The sequence below is a fragment of the Anser anser genome (genome assembly GCF_964211835.1).
Source record: "Anser anser genome assembly, chromosome: 8".
Taxonomy (NCBI): domain Eukaryota; kingdom Metazoa; phylum Chordata; class Aves; order Anseriformes; family Anatidae; genus Anser; species Anser anser.
This window is the reverse complement of record NC_139728.1, coordinates 26443846-26468668: the sequence shown is the minus strand read 5'-3', so window position 1 is coordinate 26468668 and position 24823 is coordinate 26443846. Positions and strand designations below refer to the sequence as shown.

Here is a 24823-nt window from a genome sequence, read left to right as displayed (position 1 = left end):
ACATTCTAAGAATTCCTGCAAATAAGATGCAAGATCACAAATGGTCCAAGTTGGGCTGTTATCAATCCAAATGAAACTATTTTTTAGGCATCTTTAATTAACAAATGCCATCACTGAAGCCCCGTCATGTTTCTTGCTGGTTAAAATGGACAACATGAGTGGGGCTAAGCTGCCAGTGCTCATAGATGAAATTTCTGACGGGATGTAATGTATGGACTAATTGAATAGCAAGTAGCTCTTTAAACTCCCAGGAACACCATAATTAAAAATCCTTTTTTAGGAATAGCATATTTTCTACTGACTCCACAAAGGATATTCATGTCTGCACCAAGAATACCCCTCTCACCACCACAGCCATTGACCTGTCTCCCAGCATCAATGAATAAAAAACGATCTGAAATATTCTTCCAGCAAAGAGTTGATGCTTCTTCAGTTGACTTTTGTTTATCAAGAAACAGGCCTTTTCTTTTTTTTTTTAAATGCCTTCAAATCAACCTTCTGATTTAGACACTAAGAATAATGAAAAGATTAACCTCTCCACGGAAGCTAACCTTGCTTGTGAACTTTACAGGGTTTACAGCCTGAGAAAAAGCACAAAATCTTTTTGACAGCACCTAGCATTTCCCATTCTTTTGGCTTAGCTACCACCATCAGCCCAGGACATAGCTACAAGTGAACACCAACATCTTAAGCATCACAGCTTATATGTGGACAATTGCTAGATGCAGAACATTTTGGTTTTTTTGTTCAGTTATTATCAGTTTACAGGAGGCTTCTTTGTGTAATTTCAATATATAGAGCACCAAAACAATTACAGTAGAGAAGGCAGGGTATTCACAACATGAACACTGGCATAGATCCAGAGTCTAAATATTACAGATACACACAGATTGCAATGCACCCCAAGCGTTTATGCAGTTACGTGCAATTAAAGAGAGGACATGGGCCCATCTGTAGACCTAGAAAAATTAACTAAGAAGCTGTGACAGAAACATCTATTGATAATGCTGTATTTGCTTGTAGTATATTACCCTGGACTTTCAACTACACTATTCCAGGAATTAGCTACAGTTTCCCATAGCAACAAGGTAATGGGACTGATTGTTCAGGAAGAAAACAGCTGAATGGGAACTATACCTTCTGACAGTGAGCTTACCCAAGTGTTTCTTTGGTTCGCAGGAAACTGAAACAAGGTTCCTCCATGTGCATCTGAAACACACCTTGAATTTATTCAAAACGTTCTCCTGTTCACAACATTAAACGTTTTACCACACCCACACTGTTTCAGACCCTGTGGACAGGCATGATCAAATCAACAAAGAATGGACTAAACCCACTACACCTCCCCCCAACTTCTCCTATCCTCACAGAGTTAGGAATAAATTAACACAGTTAAATCTATGTCCCCGCAACAGGGTAAGATGGGAAATTAACCTTCACAAGCACTGTCACTTTATAACAAATATATTTATTAATTCTTAAGTGAAATGGTGCATTGTTTGAAGTACCATACCAGAACAGTCCCAAGTACTTACACCATAGAAGTGCTAGTAGGCTACAACAATCATACACGTCACAGGAGTTAGCGCCTTATCGTAATGTTAACCATTACTTATCCATGTACTGAGCATTGCATCGTATGTAAATGCAGCCAGTACACAAACCAATAAGCCCTCACGATTTGTTAGAAAACATCAAAACTTACCACAAGCAAGTCTGTAAGAACACATTCTCTTAAACTCCTCGCCCCAGCCTAAAAACAAACAAATCCAGCCCAGATTGACTTCGGCATTAAATGCTCAGTAAGTTATCATACAAAGCAACAAGCCAACAATTTCTGTTTTTCTATTGTAAAAAGTAAGTAGTTTCAGTTGTTATCCGCTACATGGGTAGGAAGACTACATTAAAGGGTGGTGGTGGGACTTCAATTGCCAAGAAAGGTAAGAAAGGCGACACTAGCAAGACTGGATTGGATGGGATATGAAAAAGCAAAATACATACATTGAAAATAATCAGTCATGAAATAATATAGGCTGTAATTTCATCAAGGACTTTCACAGGTCTTGTGCAGAGGAACTGTGCTTACAAAATCACTATCATTCAGTTCTCTTTCCCTGCACAGCAATCACGCAGACTGGTTCTGCATTGATTGCTCTTTGAATTGTGCCCACACAGCAAATTACTACAAATAATACAAACAGCTACATGCAAAACTCTAATGCCCTACCTGGTAATACACTGTCACTTCAGAGTTGGCATCCCCTTTGTTGAAAGTTTTCACCTTGCAGAGCAGGTGTGTATTTGGCAGATCCACCACCCAGAACTGCACAGGGCAGGGGTGGGCCAGGGGAGTGAACTGGAGCTTTCTGAAGGGAGCACAAAGAGCAAAGTGTCAAACACCTGCTCACATCATAGCCAAAAACAATGAGCCAGGCTTCACAATCCAAATACTGCGGTGGTCAATTCACATCATTACCCTCCCCTTAAAACTCCTTCCTATTTAAATGAGCAGAAGAAAACCCATAAGCTTTCTAGAATGAAGTTATATACTTGAATGTCTTAAATCAATTTCAATTGTGCTTTCAGTTTTCTTCCCACCCTAGGTCACTCTTTCCCTCCAGGAAAGTGTAATTGAAGGGGAACTGTGCAGGAATTAGATAGTCACACAACAACATAACGCAGAAAACATTTTGCTTCCTAGGAAAGAAAATGTACAATTAGTTTAACTTCAGAGAGGAGAATTATTAGTCTTAATATACATGGCAAAATTCAGGAAGTTCTTGTTCCAGCACCCTTGACAACGATCTGTGAATCTTCAAGGCTCTTGAAGTTCTGCTCTCTTCTACTTTTCAGGGGAAAGAAAAAACAACAAAAAAATAAAATAAAAATACACTTCTCCAATATAATTTCTTGCTTTGGCATTTGTAGCCTTTCCTCAATAATAATGTGGCAGCAAAATGAGAACCCAGGGAAGATGTAGACAGTGTAATACAATTTGAGTAGAAAGGAGAACAGATACAAGCAATCTAGAGGAGGAACCTCTCTTGTATGCTCTGATGAAATACTTAGAAAGAAACTCCAGCTCCGGTTGAGGGAAAGGCAGCGAAAAATAGAACAGAAGACCACAAGGAGACAGGTGACTACATGGTAGGTATAAAGTGTACCCACCAGCACAAAACACAGCTTAACTCTGCGATAACTATGCCCTTAATCTTCAGCTTAACTTTCATGCAACACGCCACAAGAATAACTCAGAAATTACCAGAACCTCTACTTCCAATAATACTTCAACAAAAGTTTCCTCAAATCTGCTTCTTCATTGTTAAAACAGTAAGCTTATACGTCTAGTGAGAAGCAGAGGCAGCCTTGTACAAGTGGATCTGTGGCTAAACCTTGGCATGATCAGGTTTTTGAAAACTAAGACTTACGGCCTGTAGACAAAACTTCCACATGAATTATGATTGACAGACATTAAGCTGCACTGCTGAAGTCAATCTTGTCATTTGGCTGTATTACACCACAAATTTAGCAAGAAAATCAACAGCTACACATTTGAAATTCCACTCGAAATACAGTGGAATACTAGCTGTGCAAAGACTGAACAGCTTTTAACATTAACTGCAACACAGAAACATAGGTGAGAAATAGAACTATTACATGTCGTGTTTAGTCAATACAGGAGTAAAACAACAAGTGTCCTAGATTATATTGGCACTCTCAGACCACCTAGATCTGCCAAGACACTGGTGAAAAATAGGGCTGGCAAAATGGTTAGTAATAAGGAAGGAGTTATAGAAAGCACCCTAAAAAGTGTTTGCCTTCCTGAGTTACAGTGTCTTGGTAAGCCTCATTGCAATACAAACCAAATCAATAGGAAAATCAGTCAGTGTCACTACAGAAATGTTTGAAGTCAAAAAGCCAACGATTTAGAAAAATAACATTTTGCTGAGAAACTGCATTAGCAAAAATGATCCAACATAAGACAACCATAATATATCTTCCACTATACTGAATTTTTAGAAATGATATTTACCATTAGATTGCCATTTTGCTGAAGTTTATTTTTTAATACACAGTGGAATTTTCAGTAAACTGGCTAACTCAATAATGGTTTATACAATTATTTGATGCAGTTATCTCCCTCTTTCCTCAGGGACCTATGCACTGTTTGTGCTACCTATACAGCAGCCTACAAAAGGCTCAGTTTAATCCTAAATACTGGAGCAGAGCCTTTTAATCTACAGGTATACAGAAGTCTTTGAATTTCAGTTAGTCAATTCAAGCCAAACTCCTACAAAGACAACATAATTCGCAAATGACAAACTAATTTTACAAAAGTGTCAACAGCTATTAGTGATACGAAGGCTACAACATCCTTTAGCTTCAATTTAGTATCTGAACACTCTCCACCTTCATAACAAGAACAAGGCCAAAGAGGAGCAACCTCTAACCCCTCCTGCAGATCAGGAAACTACAGCCCTATCTCATTTTGATTAATATTTTCTCCTTTGAGAAAAAGCAGCACACAGTGCTAGCAGAATATTTACGTCATCAGATTTTCACAGAATATCAAACAAGATGTCAGATTATATTCATACAGTGCTAGCTACTGTCTTTTCTCTACAGATTATGCAATGTGGTTTCTATTGATCTATGGAAGAAAATTCTAGGTACCTTTTCTGCTTTTCAGCTACATAAAAGCTCTGACTCCAGTAAACTATCCTTTCCAAATCAAGCAGAAATTTTGCTGGCTGACACAAATCTTATGTAGTATCAGTTTTGTCTACTTATCCCTACCTGTGGGGCAGCAGACCTCAAGTATCTCCTCTTCTTTAACATTTTTTTCTTTTATAGAAACAAACAGAGGCTGTCTAACTGATAAGCAAAGTAAAAATAAAGTTTCCTTCTGGAGAGAATGAAAGAAGTACTGATAAAGATAGAGCATGAAATGTGAGTGACACCAATGGCAATTAGAAAGAAGCAAAAGGCAGCTGGGCTGAAACTCTGGGAGTGGAATGACCCCAGCTGACACTCATTCAGAAGATTTGGTAATCTAATGAGGAATTTTAACCTCAGAGTACATACACACAGGTGCTGTTGACAGAAAAAATGCAAGCAAATAAGAAAAAAAATATACAGGATAACTATTTTAATATGTGAATTCATGTCAGCTTTTGGCACCTGATCATTAGTCTTGGTACTTAGTATAAAGCAAAAATATTTGGCAGTTTGAAAACTGTGCTCACATTATAATTATTGTGCTGGCATTCACTATATTCAGCAAGAGTTTGCAAAGAACTGCATGGTAATTTCTGATAAAAAGACAGGCAACTCTTCAAGCAACTATATTACGCTACTATGACAACATAGGAAGAACAAAGATGATTGCCTTTTTTTTCCCTACCACTACCCTAAAATTAAGCCTTTCCCGCAGACACTCACTTGGCTAACACCTCCGATTTGATGAGCATAATGAAGTAAGTCTTTTTTAGTTCCTCTTTAATCATCTCAAAGACTGCTGGAGTAAAACTAAAGTCAGACAAATGGTCAATGATGAGCTGAAGCAGTAACTGTAAAGAAAATATTATTTCCTGAGCCATTCACACTATGAGAAAGACAACTTGGTTCTTTTCAAATCAATAAAATGCGAGACATAACAGAGCATTCAAAAATACAGTATTTAAACCTCCTATACTTTCTCCAGGCAACAAATTAATTATATGTATTTTCAAAAAGCAAAATCTTAAATAAATGTATCAATTATTTAAAAATAAATAATCCATTACCAGGACACATCACAGTCACTGCACATCAGTCAGGCAACAATTCTGCTAAAACCATACAAATCTTTTTAGCAAGAGTACTTACAACTGGATAGCTATCTCTTATTATAAAACACATTAATAAATTTAACTTAAAATAGCCAAGAAATTAAAATGGAATTTCTCTACTTGAAAATGGGGAGCCATAAAGAGAGAAACGACCTAGTCATACTGATGTGAAATATAGACAGTGAAATCTTCTCTTATAACATCCTGCAGAGTATACAAATATCTTGTTCACCTCTAGTCTTCCAATAAAACATTACAGAGGGATGAAAATTCATTCTGCTCCTTTAGTTCCTTTCAACCCTGTCTCATCGTCAAAATGTATCCAGGACTTCAGAGATGCCAGTAAACTATACCCAGTGCATGTAAAGACAAGAATCTCTTACATTAGGTTTTTCTCTTCCTATACTAAGATCTAAATTTTGTTCCCAAAGCTCCTAAAAAACTCCTTGTATCTGAATAATTAGTTGCAGTAGTCACTCTCACACAGTTTGACTTTTCTCTCAAGCAGCCAACCCTGAGATGACTGAAAAGCATCTGAAAACCAAATCTGATAATTTGGAAACTGAGAGTAAAACTGCAGTTAGTAACCAAAGTTCTATACAGGTCCATTAGTCCACAGACAACACATGGTTCTTGGTCTCTAGCTGAGATCATTCAGGGGCATGAGAATTTCACAGCCAGAGTTAGGTTCCCACACTATCAAAACCTTATCCATATTACAGACACATCTTTATTTTACTGATGTAACTAGAAGCAGTTGATCAGTGAACATATTTGCAACTGCTCCCTTCATAGTACCAGTTGGTGGAGATCCATCTGTGCCAATGACACTTCTTATAGACAGGGGAGGCTAGTCAACACGATTGTGCCTCTAGCGGTTACCATCTACTGAAAAATACAGAACTGAATAGCTATTAGGAAAGCACTTTTTAACAGCTGTATTGAAATTATTTGTCCCAGCTTGCTGTTGTGACTAATTATTCCTCCCCAGCTGCCTACCCCTTCCACCATCAAACATTATGCCCCACACACATATCTGCTGTTTGGCACTTGCCATGCTCCGAGTTCTTAGACCACTTGTGTTAGAGGAAGTCATGGGAGGCTTTCATATAATAAGCATAAGTTAAAATCAGATTTGTACTGAGAAGAGTTGCATTATACATTTCACATCGGATCTCAGCATTTTTAAGCTTGCATTTGATTTTCTTTCTTACTGCATGCAAAAAACCTTGACTTAGTTAAAACCCAATTGTTTTGTATTTAATCTTCTTTACTCCACACTCATTCTTTTTACAATTCACGTCATAAGGTATCCAACCTAAACCATAAGTCTTTACCTCACTAATCTTACAGCTTTTGAGGAGAAAAATGCACATGGTTCTTTACTACGTGCAAAACCTTTATCCCTCAGTAGACTTTAAAACTAGGTAGAACTATTAATTAATGAAAAAGTAAGCATTTCAGGCTTCTGACTAACAGAAAATAATGCTCAACATATGATTTGTTGAGCTCTATTAAGGATGACGTTAGGACTTACAGGTAGCTTATGACTGAATCCTTTCACTCTAATGATCAAACCATGCTCTCCAGCCACCAGTTTGTACTCCAGTTTAGCAATATCAGCTCCACATGCTGGTTCTGACAGATTCAGAGGCAGAATACTTACACAAATATCTAGAAGGACTACACTACATGAATGAAAAAGGAAGTTAGAGTGGGAATCAACATAGAAAAGAAAGAAACATTCAATCCAATAGTTCGAAGAACAAGTTGTTGTTCAAGGGTAAGAGCTTGAAGCACCTAGTTAGGTATTACACACAAAGATGTCTTCTAGGTTTTCTGGCATAAGACTCAGAAATGTTGTGTATCAGAGGAAGAGGAAAAAAACGTTATTAAAATCACAGTGTATGATAACTTGTAGCACTCTCTAGGATGTACAAGGATAACAACTACCTTGAACAAAGAATTAATTTTTAAGGACTATATTAACACTCAGTAAAATTTGTTTGCTATATACTAACAAGGCTAAAAAAATGTGTTAGAGGTAGCTGCAAAGACAGCATTTGGAAGATTCACAGCTATATCTGAAATGGAAGTGTCTGTGATGGAGTCAAAATAGGTATAAACACATTTTATCACTTTAAGGAATCTTTTATGATGGTTAAGCATTGTGAAATGCCCACCATATTAAAATCAAGCATTTCTGTTAAAATTTCAAAACCTACACTGTTGAGGCCTGGTGAAATAAAGGCTTCTGAAGATATTTGAAATAAATGATTCTCCCTTTCCTGAAGCTCTGTAGTGATCTTACAACAGAACTACTATCCATCTTGTTACAGCAGGCAGTCTTGATCAAAGGTTAGCAGGCATGCTGCACAAAGGGGGATACGATGTATTTATAGAGTTACAAGCAGAACTCAGTCATTTACACACTTTAGTGCTGTTCTGCATCAGTTTCTTTCACAGCTACACACTAGAGATCTCTCAGTTTGTTGAATGTGCTGCCCACAGTTGATGGCCCATTCCAGCAGTCTCTGATGAACTTTCTGTTCTAGCAGATTACTCTGATATAATTCTTATAACCGTAAGGGCTATAAGCTATTTTCATTCTGAGTCAGCTGCACTAACATCTAATATGCATTCCATTTTCCTGCAAAAACATTCCTTTCCCTACCTCTTCAAAATATAACTACTGAGCAACAGAGCAAATTAAATGAGAGGAATGGGATCTTTAATCTGTATCAAACATTTCAATTGCTACTACTTTATCAAAGATTTAATTTTCTGCCTGAGTCTGCTGGGCAGATGACAGAGAGATATTCTTACCTCTCTGCAGACCGTTGTACCTCTGGAGAAATTAGGTGGAAATGTACATAAGCTGAGAGGGGAAAAAAAAAAAGAGAGAGAAAGAAGGGAACAACTGCAGAAACAATGTCAGCTTCAATTCAAGAATGCAAATACTTCTGAATAGCTTTCTTCTAGACAGTTCCATTTTTTTCACCAACTTACATACTTTGAGCTACTTTTAAATTTAAAGAGAACTTGGAGTTGTAGTCACTTTGCATTAAGAACCAAAAAAGACACTCATATGGAGAAAACAGATTGTACTTATTCAGTTTTTAAATTGCTCAAGACTTTATCTGCTCTGATTTTCTTTATAGGCACTAATACCACAGAGGCACAGATATTTGACATAGAGAGTTACCCTTCTATGACAAAAGCAATAAAAAGGCCTCTGAAACAACAACAAAAAATACTCAGTATATACAGTATATAAAAAAGATACATCAAAAAGATTCTCAGTAAGAACTTAAGTATATCAGATATAGAATATCACTGCACTAATAGTGGTAATATAGTTTTATTTTTTTATTGTTTCAGTGACTCCAGAGAATATATTTTGAGTATACAGAGAAAATATAAATGTCTAGGGAGAAGGAAGGGTTGCAAGGTTCTGGGGTGGAGTTTCTTGGGAACTTTTTTGGTGTGTTTTTTTAAATTACTACCAGACTTGCAGTCCCCAGATTGGTTCCTTCCTTCCAGATGCTTTAACTCCTGAGAGGCGGACTTTTTTTTTTTTTTTTTTTAAGTTAGATCTGTATTAGAAAGCAGTACTTTTTTTTTTCCCTTTAAAAAAAAAGGGGGGGAGGGGGGAAATTGATTTATTAGAGGGGCTTTCAGTTTTTAAAGCAGCTTCATGTTGAGTCAGAGTTCAAAGAATCAACAAGAATGCCAGTACTTAGTCACAACGTTCTACTGACACTTGACTTTAAGACAGATCCTGCAATTCACTCCCATAAGGAAAGATAATAAAGTGGGAATTTCTTCAAGCTCTTGTACAGTGGAAAAAAAAAAACAAACACTGTGTTAATCTAAGTAGCACATCAGGCTAGCATAAGTTGAGACATTCAGGTTTCTATAACCCAAATAACACAACTGAGCAACAAAGCTCTGATCATAAACAGACACCTCTGATACACTAGACTGCATGACAAAGTACCCAGTTGGAATTGGGTTAGCTGGGGAAAGGTGAAGTTAGATGAAAACATGAAAAAAAAAACGTGAAAAAGAAAAACAAAACCAAAAAACAACACTTTAGCTTCAACAGAAATAATGCGGTTTTAATGGACCATGGAATAGCAGGTACCCACTAAGAAGATGACCTTTTCTCCAATACTGGAATAACGAAGTCATAAGAAAAAAAAATGGTAATAAACCAACTTCAACTTTACAAAATCAATTTATGTGAGAGTAAAAGAACAAAAGACATGACCTTTTCTTTACTATTAAATAAACCAATTCTATTGTACTGAAGTCTTCCTTTAGAACATAAGTTATTGCTTGACCTTTCCTATTCCACTGCAGGATACAAAGTGATTGGGCAAGCATTTAAGCTCTTTTCTTCTTCCTAAATCCAATATGCAGAGTTTTATGTAACCAGAGAGGACAAAATGTGCACACCTTTCCTAACCTCAGCATAGGAGCTTATGTAGTTACCAGCACAGGTCTGTACAACCTCCCTCAAAGTTGAGTCAAAGACCAGATAGGCTAGCAATCCACAGATGCAGGTGCTGGAAGATGAGTGGGTATTTGGGCTAGGGGCCCAGAGGGCAAAAGCAGTAAAGGCTGAGATATCACTGGCTATACAAATGAAACCACTGTAGTTCTGTATTAACATCTCTCTCCAAACTTGTCTTAGAAAAAGGTATTCCATATAACAAGCCATCTGCTTAACAATCTATTTAACAAAGGCAAAAAAATAAATAAATAATAATAATAATCAAAAGACTGTACAATGTTTATAGGAACCTGGAGAACACTTTGTTTTGCAAATTTGTTAATACGTTACTTACCTTCAGGTTTCCTGAATTTATTGTCCTTCCTGTACCACATGCATCCCTGTGGTGTATTCAGAACTTTCACTGGATAATCTACCCCGGGGAAATCAGGTGCCTTTAGGGAGAAGTCAGTGGCTAACACAGAAACACAACACACAGCTTGTTAACTTCAGATCCATGATCCAAGTATGCTATTTTCAAAACAGCCTTTTCCCCTCTCGTCTATGTCCTTATTAATTTATGTCCTTATATTAAATTAAGTTGTATACAACTCTTTGGACACAGAAATAGTTAATTAGGCCCCACAGCAATAATTTGACCAATATACCAATCTTCAAGCAAAGTGCAAAGAGACGTTTATTCAAAATAATGCTAGTATTCTTTCTGATTGTGCTATCTTTCTAAAACAGTGTGGCTGGCCAAAACCAATAAAGCAACCTCAGATTTTCTCTAACCAATTACAGATTATTATGAATGCATTAAGACTGTTTTATTTCACTTTGCCTTAAAAATACAGTAAAGAAGCAATTTCAGATAGAATAATAGAAAAGGAAAAAAAATACCTCTTTAAATAATAAAAGGCCTACACTGCCTTAAAAATACAGTAAAGAAACAATGACAGATAGAATTTGATTCAAAAACTGAAATTTGTAAAAACCTTGACCAAAATTTAACACAAATAAACATCTTCCTATAGCCATAGAAATACTGAAACCACACAGACCATTTTTCAGATATTACTTACTATCATGCAGAACAAGCTAGGGAATAAAACAATGACAGAATTCAATCAGGTACAGGTTTCTTACCTAGATATTCATTTTCTTCTGGATGGCGCAAGTCCGGATTTAACTCAAAGTCAAAGGCCCACACAGCAGCCCAGTATTGCTCAATGTCTGTGAAGCACATGAAGCCACTTTTAAAATTTGTTTTCAAACAAACTTCGAAAATCATATGCATTACCATTCTCAGTTACCAAAAAAATCTGCTATATGCACTGCTTGTGTTTTCATCTCTTTACTTATTTACTTAAGCAGAAAATTCTGTTCTCCCATATAGAAGATCCCTGGCCCCTAAGGTTAGGTAGGCTAATTTACCACAAAAAAATTTAGAAGGAAATTGCTACTGAACATCCACAAAAACACCCAGCCCCTTTACAACATTCATAGAGTCAGGTTAGCAATTAAAACTCATTTAGAGATCATAAAGGCTGACTAGTCAAATTTCTTTCTCACATATCTAGATGTGTGTTATTAGGCATTACTCTTTTACCTTTCTAATAGCTTTAATTTCCATTTGGAAAAAAAAAAAATCTAAATTCTTCAAAGGCTTGTACCTTCTACACTGTACTGCATCTCCAACCATCTCTCCTTTAGAGGGCACTTTCCCTCATTGTTGGTAGACAACAGACAAAGATTGGCTCTCTGAGGGCAGAACAGGTCAAGGGCTTCGGCAATTACCTATATCAATGATGAAGAAACTTAAACTTCAAATACACACACAAAAAAATACTTAGTAAAGATCCTTCAATTTCACTCAATACTCTCAATATACTAAATCTTTCTATCTCAAATATATATATTCAAAGCTGTGGGTCCACTCACTTCAGGTTTGTAGTCAAATAGGAGTTGATTTCCTGTCAGAAAGTCCTGCTTACAGAAAAGATGCATGTTTTCACAAATATTCTCAACATAATTAATTGGACCAACCTGGAAAATGAATAAATTTTTGTTTCATGTCATTAACAACTCAAACATCAATTTATTTTACATTTTTTGGTGCTATATAGAGCTTTTCTAACTTTGATTGCCCATTACATTAAGCAGCCACCCTTGCAACAAATCAAAGAAAAATTTGTAAGACAGGATCATTTTCTGCCCATGTAGTTAGGATCATATTCAAAACAAGTTTCTATCTGATGCTTTCATAACAATAATAGAAATAAAAAGATTACTTGATTATAGATATGTCCATAGGAAGATAAAAAGGATATGCTACTATGTGCCTTGGGAGGGCACGTCTCCCCCACTATATCTTCCCCACCTTCCCATGACCAAACTTCTAGTAGATCTCTGAAGAAGAAAGCACATGGGTGCCACAAAAAATACATTTTGTTTTTTCATACCTTCCAAATGTGTTATGAACACTTCCTCATGATTCTCCTTCTCCTGGTGCACATATAAATCCAAGAGCTTTCAGAATCTTTTTGCATGACTTTTAAAAGCACAAACACTTGTACCAGAACTGCCAAGATCCCAAGCCAGAATTTATTCCCACTACTGAAACACGCTTACTTTAAAAATGTGCTTTCCCCTCAAAGCAGCATGTCACAGCAACATCTGTGCTTGGGACCATTACAGAAAGTCGAGTTGTCCAACAAGGCTTCACAGGCAGATTTTTTATGATGCCAAGAAAGTTGGTATTTGCTCATATTTCAGAGCCCTACACATGAATTTCAATAAATAGAACAGCTATGAAGAGGTTAAGGAGAGCATAAACAATAATGCTGAGTGGGGAAAGACAGCTCAAGTAAGCCTTACTTGCTGACCAACCACACTAGTCAAAGACAACACACATGCACACACTACAACTACTATAAAAAGAGGTTGGATTCAAGCTGCACCCATGAATCCTATGGTTGATAAATAACAGTATCTGAAGAAGAAAAAATGTTGTTGTAATTTTCAGGTCCAACTGAAATCTTAATTCTGAGAGAAACTTAGAACCTTTATGAGCCTGATCAGCTCTGATTTTCAGCATGAAAATTGAAATAAATCACCTAATTCAACCTAAAATAAGCACATTAACTGCACGCTAGAAAGGTGTTCCATGTGTTAAAATACTTCTAGAAATTAATCATTGGTTCAGCAAAAAGTCAGTAAAAATTTGAAGTGTCAATTTTGCAAAAGATTTCCATTTCAAACTTTAATAATCCATATTGCAGGAACATATAAAATAATCAGCATTAGTACTCTGAGCAAGGAACCACACAGACACATGGTAAAGAGTGTGTGTCTCAGTAAAGAAACACAATAAATTTATAGAAAGCTTTACAGAGGAGATGACTTCTACTTGTGGAAAGAAACATGCACTGACACAAGAATGGAACGGACACAAGAATCTTAAAAGCTTAAAATTAGAAATGAAATGGGGAGGAACAAAACCCCACAAGAGTAAGATTCCTTTTGGAAAGTATCAGAGACTATTCAAGATGCATTATGAGGCATCTTTTAATAGAAAAGCTTTAAAAGTCATAAAGGCTATCATTTTTCTATCTTAAATGTGATGCTTTTCTGTTTAAGAAGTAATCTTTCTTCCAACATGTCTTTAAATGGAAAATTCTAATTCCATTTACTGTAAGAGAGCACACAGTGAAAGTCTAAAGTTACAGAATTAAAAAAAAATGTGTCTCAGAGTTGATATTCTTATACATAAGAGCTGAAAAAGAGCTAAGTACCTGATCCTGGAAAAAAAATTCATTGTCATTTATCTTCTGAATCTCTTTCCAGATTATGTAAGTGAAAAATTTTTATTCATTATACTGTTACATTTCTTTAGAGACAAATAAGAGGACAATTCTAGGCAAAAAAATGAGTATTTGAGTCAAAAAGTACCATATCTCTATTGAATACTTTCTTAAGGTAACACAAGGGAAAAATGCAGTATACTAGAAATATGCAGATAACTCCTTTCAGTCTGAAAGCTCAAAACACTGAAGATTTTTCAGACAGATCTAATTGTCCTATAGATTACTAGCTTCCTCCATTTTTTCAGAGAAGTAACAGTTAAATAGTTAAACAGAAAACATAATGGAAACAAGAACTTAAAACTTGTGATTCCAATTCAAAGTTATACCTACTGCCTGACTGGAAACATTTGAGATCACTCTCAGATTACAACATTTAGGGGAACCTTTACCAAACCCTTTGAAAATGAAATTTTCAGTTAGTAGTTTGGATTTCCAACTAAAGGAATTTTCGAAAATGCAGCTAAGCTAGCTGAAAAGATTACTGTCCTCAGACTATCCAAAGCCACTGGAGGTAGCTCTACAATCCTCTGTTGTGTTTCAAGCTACTTGCCCAAGATGCTCCTTTTCATTTTTTAACTAAATGAGTTACATTAGCAACACCTCTTTCTTTAAAGTTTTAAAGCTATTCTGTTCCCTGTTGGATGACCAAGCTGAGTTATCAGTTTTAAGTTTGGTCACAGTAGAAGCTAGTCTCTAGCAGAACATGGAAGATGAAAGAGCTGTAGGTGACAGAGGACATGGGGACAAGGGTGTTCCTTAGTACTTAAATAATACGCATCTAAGTGGAATGGATAGCCATATACAAGGTTAGAATCTTCAGTCATTTTTTTTTTTTTCTACTGCAATTATGATGATGCACTGGATTCAAGAGTTACCTTTTATCTGGGCCCACTTTCTGCAACATTTTCATATATTGGAATACAACACGTGCAACCTGAAGGTAGACAAACAAGTAGCTTCTTTGGAAATCTGCATGGCAAAATGGCAAGATATTGAAATTACAATGAAATTTACCTCATAGAAATGCTCATAACCTTCACTGGTCAAAGTAACAGAAATCTTAAAGATAGAATAAGTGGAGTTCTGCTCAAATCCTGTCTCAGCATTTCCTCCAGACAAGGCGACAGCCCAAAGCTTATTGAATAGTTAAATCCAGTCTTAATTACTCCAGTTAAAAACTTCCCTGAAGTATCACCTCATTGTTAAAGTTTATCTTGGTTCAGTGAAATCTGCTTTAAAATTTAATCCTAACTGATTAAGCCAAAGAGATGTTTCTCTCTACCATGTCAAATACTTTCAAATTAAAAATCTGCAATGCGGGCATCCTTCCAGACTACATTCAACATATCATAATATTAAATATATATTTTTAATTTAGAACAAGAGCAGCATATACTCATGAATATGTTAACAAAGTCAGAAAATCTTCCTGTTATAATTGTTGTTTTTAGAAGTAAAAACACATATGGTACCTTAATTGAGTGTTTTGCATCACTTAAATCACATAGTAATGGTAAAAATTAAAAGAAACTATGGACATTGCTTAAAATTTGGCAAATCATATTGTTTTCCCCACTGCACACTTTAAAAATACAAAATACATACTTTTTCCTAAGAAAAGAAAGAATGCTGTCTTTGCCTTTATGTCCTACCAGCCAGGAGATATAGCGCAGTGGCTTTACCCTAGAAAAATGATTAGGTAACAGTTACAATGCAAAAAGAAAAAAAACTCTTTGAAAATTTGAAAAGAATGAACATTTCACTTTTCTTTGATAGAGAACTTCTAGTGCCAGTCATCACTAATAGTTTCCAGACTCTAGATTTGGAGCTGTAGGAAAGATCTCACTTGCTGTCACAGTTTGGGTACATAACTAAGATTTCAGACATACAGTTCTGCTTTGTAGCTCCTGTTGGTTAGCTCTGTGTTAGTTTGGGTAAAAGTCCTTTGGATCACCCTGCTAAGGAGGGAACCCAGACCCCTAACTCCGGTTTTAATGGCCACTGGACGTGATTCAAACACATACGCTGCAGGTGTCAAATTGTGCCATACACCAAGCCCTTTATTTAGTTCCTAGTGCTTCTCAGTGGAAGTAATAATAAAATGAAGTAATAATAAATGGAATTGTCTCCAATATACTTCAGAAAAGTAGCATCTTTACTAGTATCTTTATTAAAGGTGACTAAAATCCACATAATCCTTGGTTCCAAAACAAAACCAACCAACCAACAACAACAAAAACCTTTTACCTTATTTTACCTTACTGAACACTATTTTAGATGCTATTCTCAAAGCACCAGAAGCATGAAATATATTACCTGAAATTATTCTGTTTTGTGGTATTACCATGAGATGAGTTCTTGATCATTTACTGGATTCCCAACACAAACTGTTTTATAAACAGCATGAAATCAATATATAATGTAAATTAACGATAATTACATAATTAATGTAATGACAGTCTAAACATCATTTTACCTGTAATTTCTCTCTTGTGGGGACAGTGCCCAAATAATATTCAACAGATGGATGTTACTGACCAGGACAACTGTAAAATACATTTATTCATCAAAAATAGAAATGTGTTATTATTTCCAATACTTTTAATCCCAAGAACCATCTGTTAGCAAGATAATTTGTTTGATGAAGAAAAAAATGCATATGCACTTGTGTATGTGGAAATATATAAAATATACACACTAATTCATTAAGCTGCCATCCACCGCTCTGTTAAACTGTCATCAATACGTATGGCTTATATGCTATCCCATGGCTTAATAGGATAGACTAATAGTCACAGTAATCCTGACTTTCTGCAAATAAAGTATAATTATCTGTGAGAGAGTCAAATCACTTTATTATGAGATCCATATGCAGAGAAATAACTCCCTCACTTCTGGAAGGGGATTAGTTTATTGCAGTCAATATCATCATTTTCATCTCAGTTTAGGTTTCCGTACTCCTATTTTCTTTTTTATCACTGAGAAATTGCCAGCAACGTGACACAGAACCAATCTGACAGCTCCTAGGGGCAGGTGAGCAGTTTTGCACAACAAAGCAGGCTCTTGCAAAAAGTGAACAAGAATCCTTTGCAATCAGGGAGAGTGGACTGAAGAGTAGCAGGACTGAGAATTGTATTATGTAGCTCTAAATAATAGTGCTCAAACCCCAAAATCTGAAGTTATATGCCCTTATGCAATATGGAAGGGGCAGTCTCTTGCCAAAAACTATAGCGATGGAGAAAATAAATAGTGGTATATGTTTAGATGAGGGAGGAAGAGCATTCGTGATCAAAGATGCACAAGAGAGCCTAAGACACTGCTAATTTGAGGCCTGCCTATCTATTGCTCCTAATAGCTATGAGACCCCTGAACAAAAGTGAAGGACGGGTATTGTGAAAGGGTGTGCTTACTGATAAAGCAATCTTTTTCTGGATACAGCAGAAAAGGTTGCCATGGCAACCCTGAATGAATTTAACTCATCGCCTGCAAATGAAGTCTCTCTGCAAGGGCTCTCTTGAAAGTTGAGCCTATGCCTGCTTCTTGCTAGGGAACCCTGAAAATTATACAAAGGTTTTACAAATAACGATTGCACAGGCAATGGGTAGTACTTCTGCATCCACCAGATCAAAGACTGCTTGAAGGTCCTATTATCTATGCATGAGAAAAGCAATGGATTTTTCTTGAAAGAAGTTTTCAAATGGCTGTAGACATTGGAAAATCTGATGCATGCGGGGAGCAAGGAAGGTCTGGCAGTTTTCTGTGAGAAGTCAGGAAATAACAGAGGTCTCTCTACCTGTTTGCTAATGAAGCCTTATGTTTGGATTTCCTAACCTAGTATACTAGTTTCCTTCTTACAGAATAACAGAAAAGGAAGGAACCATATACCAGAATCAAAGAAAAAAGAAATACAAGAACAATTAAAAGGTATGTAGACACACAGGTAAAGAAGTTTAAAAAGAAAATCCAAATTGGCTTCTTGTCAAAGCATGACAGAGAATGTGAGTGAGGTCCACTCAGTGCAGTATGAACATGTCTCTAAAGGTAAAATGTTAAAGTCTCTGTTAGGTATGCACTGTCCCAGGTCTCTCACCTCTATAAAGTCTGTGAAATTCTCGTGTGTCAAAATGGTCTGTCAGATGATCAAAACTTGGTTTCGGTAAACCACTTCAAAGAAAATTTAAAAAAAAAAATAGCACAATGTTTATTGTACACAAAGCAAGGCCACACGGAAGTAAGCAGTAGCTGCTTAGTCGCCCAGCTTCAAAGTATCATATTGAACTGTTTGAGAGAACTAAGATATCCTTTCAAGTGACATGGACCAGAACCTGGGCATTCCAATTAAAGATGTAATATTTTCAACACTCCTTTGACTATTTCAGATGTACAGCCTTCTTGTAGGCATAACCCTCCCCTACGGGAAGCTTGTGGGCTGAAGGTTAAATAAATACCTTTGCTCCCTGCCATCTGGGGGAACCTTCAAACAGTTTAGCAGATTTGTATAAACAAAATCAGCTTCCACAGAAATATGTGAATAGAATAAAGCCCTTAGCCAATTTCTAACTGAAGAGCTTGAAATGTGCATTGACATAAGATACCTCTTATGTCACACCAATATTTTGTGGGAACTACCTAGAGACAATTCACAAAGGCTAGCTTCAGTCAAGATGTGCCAGATTCTTTCTGTATCTCAGAAGAAACCACAGGAAACAAGCTTCCACGTGTTACAGTTAGACTTTATAAATAACTAAGATTTGGAAGTGAGAAAACCACACACATTTTTAAATAAGAGCAAATAATATTATGTGCAAGTTGAAGCAACAACTCCACCATGAAAAAAAAATAATTTAAGTAATATTTCATTTCTTAATTTGTGAAAATAAAATATAATGATGTGGATTCATTTGTGCCACATCACTGTTACTCTTCAAAGCTAGGAATTCTTCAAGCTTCCAGAGATGATGATGTCTTAATTTAGTCAGTGAAAATAGTTTCTTTGACAAGACGATCAATAAGAATCAAAACCTCTGTAGATGCAAGGAAAAGCAACTGCATACAATTTTGCATGCTTAGAACCTAGTTTCACAACTTACAGACATGAGAAATATCAAAAAAGAATCTTACTTATTTGGAATCTGTGAAAAAATTTCTGTCACCCAATTCTCCAAAGTGTTCAAAGTTTCTAGTGAGAAGAAAAAAAAAGCAGAAATACATCTTTTCAAAGGGCACGAGCATGTTTTCAGAAAAATAAAAGCAATTCATAAATCTTGCAAACTTAAAAATATGTTAAATTAGGGATCCAAAGTAGGGTTATTAGAGCTTTTGGCCACATACATTGACACAAGAAAGAACCAAATAGAAATATTCACAGCATGTTCATCTGATTTCTCCAGCTTCAACAAGTCCCATGGATACTTGTTCTCCACAGGTCAGTAATGAAAATCATGTAAATTTTGCTTCTCTTAGAATAAACCAAACCAAGCAAACAAACAAACAGTTACAAATCAGTATCAAGATTTGATATACATATTCTTATACTACAGCCCTTCTATATTTAAAGTAATAGTACTAAAAATGTGTGTATTTATACAGATACTGTCTTCAGAGACAGAACAATCACTTCTTGTATATGCTTTTAGCTGAAGAACTAGAACTACAATCCACATTTCTGTCTTTCACAAATAAAACCTTAAGTCAACACATTTAAATGTAGCATGACTTTTGATAATGAATGTGTCAAGATAACCCCAACAGTGTGTTAGCAATATGCTGTCTATTATAATGCCATCAAACAGGACATTTATTTTAAGAAGACAAAACACCTAATACCCACACAGAAAAAAAAAAATAGTAATAATTTATCTTGCCCAGAAAATGCTCTCATTATAAAATACGTTAAAATTGTTATACAGAACTCAGCCGGTTCCCAGCTCTCAGATACATTTAAATGCCAGTTCTCAGGATAACTTACATTCTGGTTTGATTTTCATTCCAACACAATAATTTAAACAACACTGCATTAAGCACTGGTATTCCCAAAAAGGTTTATAAAACAATTTAGCCAATTATGGTAGAGTCATTCTCTCATAAAAAGCTCTGGGCCTGAAGTCAAACCAGAAATTACTTAGGAAGAATATACAAAACTTATACCTGGTATTACCTTTCGATTGAACAACCAAGTTCATATAAGGAGCAGAATAATAGTTCTGCCAAAAATCCTTCAACCTTGTGTAAAAATCAATGTTACTTTTCTTAGGCTCATGTTTTAATGTCTCCGCATTACCTGTAAAAGATAAGAAAGCAATCAGTTAGCTATTTCTGTATTGGTAGGACTCTTCTGCTAACTTTTAGATATTTTGTAGAATGCAAATTCAGTAAAATAAATGGAAATCTAGGCAGCATAAAAAATGCAATTGTGAATGTTCAAGCCTGAAAAAGTAAAAAACATTTCACATTTATATAGCTACTACCAAGAGTCTGGATAAACCCATGAAACGCTGGTCAAGAAATCAGTATTTTTAACTACTTAATTTAATTATAAGGAACCCCTTGACATTCTAAGAGAACACTCTTTTCTTGAATGAATACACTTTGAATGAATACACTTTGGTTACTATCTATAGCCAGATAAGTGGGGAGAAGACTGGAGAAGAACTCAAAAATTTTACCAAAAATGTGCCATAATTAACAGAATGACAGGGAGTTTTATTGTGATGGAAAATATACAGGGAGCTTTGATTCAACAGCCCAAGCTACTAAGCCCAGCAGGGCAGGCATGCCTTTGTCCCAGTCCTTTTAAAAAGGACTTACCCAAGAAAAACTTTCTCATTGGATGCCCAGGTCTGGCAAGGCTTCCTAGAAGTACCTCCCATCTGTTTGCATCACAGGGCTTCGCTAGCTGGTACTCTGTTAAAGAATTTCAACAGTATTGTCATTGGTTTCAAGGCAATATTCCGATAAAAGGACAATGTAATTTTAACAAAGAAAAAAATGAGGTATATTCTGAAGTCAAATATATCTTCCAGTCAAACCTGGCCAGATTTAATATTTTCAGTATTCCTAACTGTAATGTACAATACAAGAAGAAAAGTGATTTAACATTTATTTTAAAACTGACACTCTTCAACCTCTCTTCGTATATTGTGAAACCTCAATAAAAAACATTTTACAATTCCTTTAGCGAACATCTTTAACCTATTGTTACTTCAGTTTGCCAAAATTCTGTCTTCTTTCATTAATGCCTTTTGAGGTGCTTCTGCGGAGTAAGTTTGCCTTACATCAAAACAAACAGTAATTCTGATTTTCTAACAGAATATACTATTGCTTTCAAGAAGACTGTCATCCCTGTCCATCCCTGGCCAATATTACTATCTACTCTTACTGCTCTACACTCACTACGTCTCACCATTCTTAATGACAGACTCTAAGTGTCCTTTACCACTAAAGTATGAATATGAGGAAGGCTCAAAGAAGTTCAGGGAAATCATAAAATTCCACTGACCCAAATGTTAAATACAAGTTACTTGTGCAGTGAAGTTCTAAATGTAAATGAGAATTTATAACATTGAATATGAAAGTATGCTGGTTAAATACTGTATTTTATATATAAATACTCAGGAACTTCAGGCTGAGAATCTCAAAAAAAGACAGATTACAGTTATATTACTCTTACCGTTGTCAATAGCTTCAACCTCACGGTTTATTGCATCCCTGATCATTAATGGATGAATGAAAAACTGAGCCCATCTAAAGCAGAAAGAAAAATGGTAATATTTTCATTTTGCCTGCTGGAAAGAGAAAAACATTATTACTTCCAACATACAAGAGATACTGGCAATGACACTGGCCTGAATAGAGGAAACCTTTACATCTGAAGACTTAATCACACGGTACTCATTGCTCCCCAGCAACCTAAGTAAACCCATATTTAAAAGGAACAGACCGCAAGAAGATTCTCAAAGTACCTCTCCACTAGGGAACTGAGAAATGTAATAAAGTAATATTGGCAATAATTAACCCCAAGAAGATGTTCAGAAGAATTAACCCCTAAAAAGATGTTCAGAAGTTCCGACTTAAATCTGACCAAAACATGGAAATAGAAACACCTAATTCAGTTTCTTTAAGCAAATACACACTGCCATAATGTATTTTAATCTAAGTAATGATTTATCTGATGTGATCACATTACCTATCAAGTGCTGCTTTAAAATATTGCTGCTGGATGTCAAAGTGGAAAACCGTTAGCTCACAATCAGTTGAAGCATTTCCACTGCCACCATGTTTCTTCAGGAACACATCAAACCCATTCTCATCTGGATACTTTAAACTCCCCAGAAATACCACTGAATGAAAGAAACAGGATTGGAAATTATGAGTAGTTCACAGCCCAGCTCTCCTTCGCTGTGTGCCTCACAGTTTGAACTTCAGTAAAAAGGGATTAAAACTCTTTAAAATCAAGTAAATTCATATTTAGATGGTAGAATTTGATTCCATTCATGGTGGTGAACAAAGTTACAACCTCTGGAAGACAATAATTATTTAAGAATACAAGAAACAAGATTTAAAATATTTTTTGTCTTACAAGCAGAACTGAAGCTTGTCTGTCTTGAGCTAATTTCCAGTATAACACTCAGGGAAAAAAAAACAACCGACCCAAGCAGATACACGTGCAAACATACAAATTAATATAATTCATCAAATCTAAAATTGAAGGAAGTCTAAGAAACAAAGAATTACTATCTCAGTCCATTCAGTGAAAAATCAAGAAATCATTTACAGATCAACAAGACAGGAAGAACTCATAGTCCTCTAAAATAAGCACAGAAAATCTGTGATAACATACTGCATCATTGCTCTGCAACCACCATTACCTGGATGAATGCCTAACTTCAAAAGATGGGCTGATGTCTTCACTTTTTTAATGACACCTGGCAGAACTCTGAAGATGTCATTCTTCTTATTATCTGTCAATAACTTCTGATTACAGATAAGAGGCTGAAATTTACTCTGAGCACTTAAGGGTGTGTGACTAGTACATGTTTCATACAAGGAAATTGTTAGAGATACTAGCAAGAAAGAAAGGTTTCAGAAGGACTTGATAGAGTAATTATTGTAGCCTTAATATGCATTTGATTTAAAAGGAAAAAAAAAAAAAGAAAGAAAACCACACACACAAAACCTGTGAATGAACAGGATTAATTTTAACAAAACTATTTAGAGTCTACAAAACCTTCACATGATATTTAAATATCATTACTCATCACAAATACAGAAGTGTGCACATTTCAGCTGAGTTGTATCTTACACATATGCTCATATTCTTTTTATTTTCATACATTAGAAAATTCAAGTTTATTTGACTATATAATCACTTTGTTATTCACATCAGGCCACTTTTTTTAAACACATCAAGCCACACCAGAATTAAAATTTGAGTTCAATTAAAAATTACACAAACAGCTTGATTTGTAAAAAATATTAAGATTACATCAAAACTGATACAAAAGTCAAAATCAGTGTGAAAGCTCAAAACTGAAAAGAAAGCCTAGCATGAAAAATGATACATACTGTCTTCAAGAAAGTGTGCTAGCCCAGGCAAATCTTCAGGGTCACAAAAACTGCCAACAGTAACACAAAGGGCAGCAGCAGACTGCGAAGAAAACACATTGTACATTGTTGCAACAACTTGTAAGGAAAATGTTTAATTTTATCTGGCAGGCAAATGATCAGACAAGGAAGTAACTGAAATTCAACCAGAAAAACAAACAAACAAACAAACAAACAAACAGGGGGAAGGAGGGCAGACAAAAACATTGTTAATTTATTGCCATGCTAGGGAAATCACTCAGCAAACAGTGAATCCAGGAACAAGAGCAATAAAGGCTCAAATCTGGGCAAGAAAGCTGGACACTGAACTACTAAAGAAAAACAGTACACTGACAAATAGGACTCCGGAATAGGTTATTGAGGTAGCTTTCCAAGCTGGGCAGTATTTGCAATTCCAAAACCATTAAAATCTGTAACATAAATATATACCATTTTCTCTGTACTTTCATCCTCGTCTTTCTTTCCTGTTGGTTCTGCCCATGCTTCTTCTACTGCTAACCCTTCTATTTCCATATCCAAGTCACTAGGACTCTCCTCAGGTTTAACTTTCTCGTCATCCTTGCTATCAGAATTTTCTCCGTCATCTTTGCTGTCTGTTCCTGAGTCATTGTCATTATCAGTTTCAATCTCAGACTCTGCACCACCCTCTTCTGAGAATTCTTCCTCCACATTGTTTATATCGGAAATAAGTAATGCATTCAAACCATTTTGTAGTTTGATATACCTGTGAAATCAATCACGTGGGCAATGTAAATTTTCCTTAAAACAACTAAATCATCAAAGAATAGCTGAGTTCTACTTTATCTGTAATTGCTCTAGACTACTGAATTATATCTTCTTTCTAGAACAATGTCACTGAAGATCTGCTAAGAATGAAGGATAACTTGAAAGGGGAAAAACTTTTTCGTCAAATTGTTGCTTTTTGTTGTTAATTACATAATTACATTTCCAAACAACAACATGTTACTGAAGGCAAAGAATCATATCAGGTGAGTAATTTAGATAAAAATTAGATAACAACA

At 35.7% G+C, this 24823-nt stretch overlaps 1 protein-coding gene across 1 annotated transcript in view; it reads right to left on the bottom strand.

The window, feature by feature from the left end:
• The window catches only part of LOC310903209 (nardilysin-like), a 33111-nt gene that overhangs the window by 3635 nt on the left and 4653 nt on the right, over positions 1-24823 (bottom strand). The window contains exons 2-23 of the mRNA XM_083845964.1: positions 24231-24525; positions 23763-23844; positions 22384-22537; positions 21868-21941; positions 21006-21101; positions 20356-20478; positions 19320-19377; positions 18289-18362; positions 16675-16744; positions 15804-15881; positions 15080-15167; positions 12964-12996; positions 12274-12378; positions 12006-12129; positions 11479-11565; positions 10685-10804; positions 8658-8709; positions 7369-7519; positions 5443-5570; positions 2228-2366; positions 1706-1753; positions 1157-1209 (exon numbers count right to left, since the gene is read on the bottom strand). Coding sequence (XP_083702090.1) covers positions 1157-1209; positions 1706-1753; positions 2228-2366; positions 5443-5570; positions 7369-7519; positions 8658-8709; positions 10685-10804; positions 11479-11565; positions 12006-12129; positions 12274-12378; positions 12964-12996; positions 15080-15167; positions 15804-15881; positions 16675-16744; positions 18289-18362; positions 19320-19377; positions 20356-20478; positions 21006-21101; positions 21868-21941; positions 22384-22537; positions 23763-23844; positions 24231-24525 — 2232 coding nt within the window. The remainder of the gene's footprint in view (positions 1-1156; positions 1210-1705; positions 1754-2227; positions 2367-5442; positions 5571-7368; positions 7520-8657; positions 8710-10684; positions 10805-11478; positions 11566-12005; positions 12130-12273; positions 12379-12963; positions 12997-15079; positions 15168-15803; positions 15882-16674; positions 16745-18288; positions 18363-19319; positions 19378-20355; positions 20479-21005; positions 21102-21867; positions 21942-22383; positions 22538-23762; positions 23845-24230; positions 24526-24823) is intronic.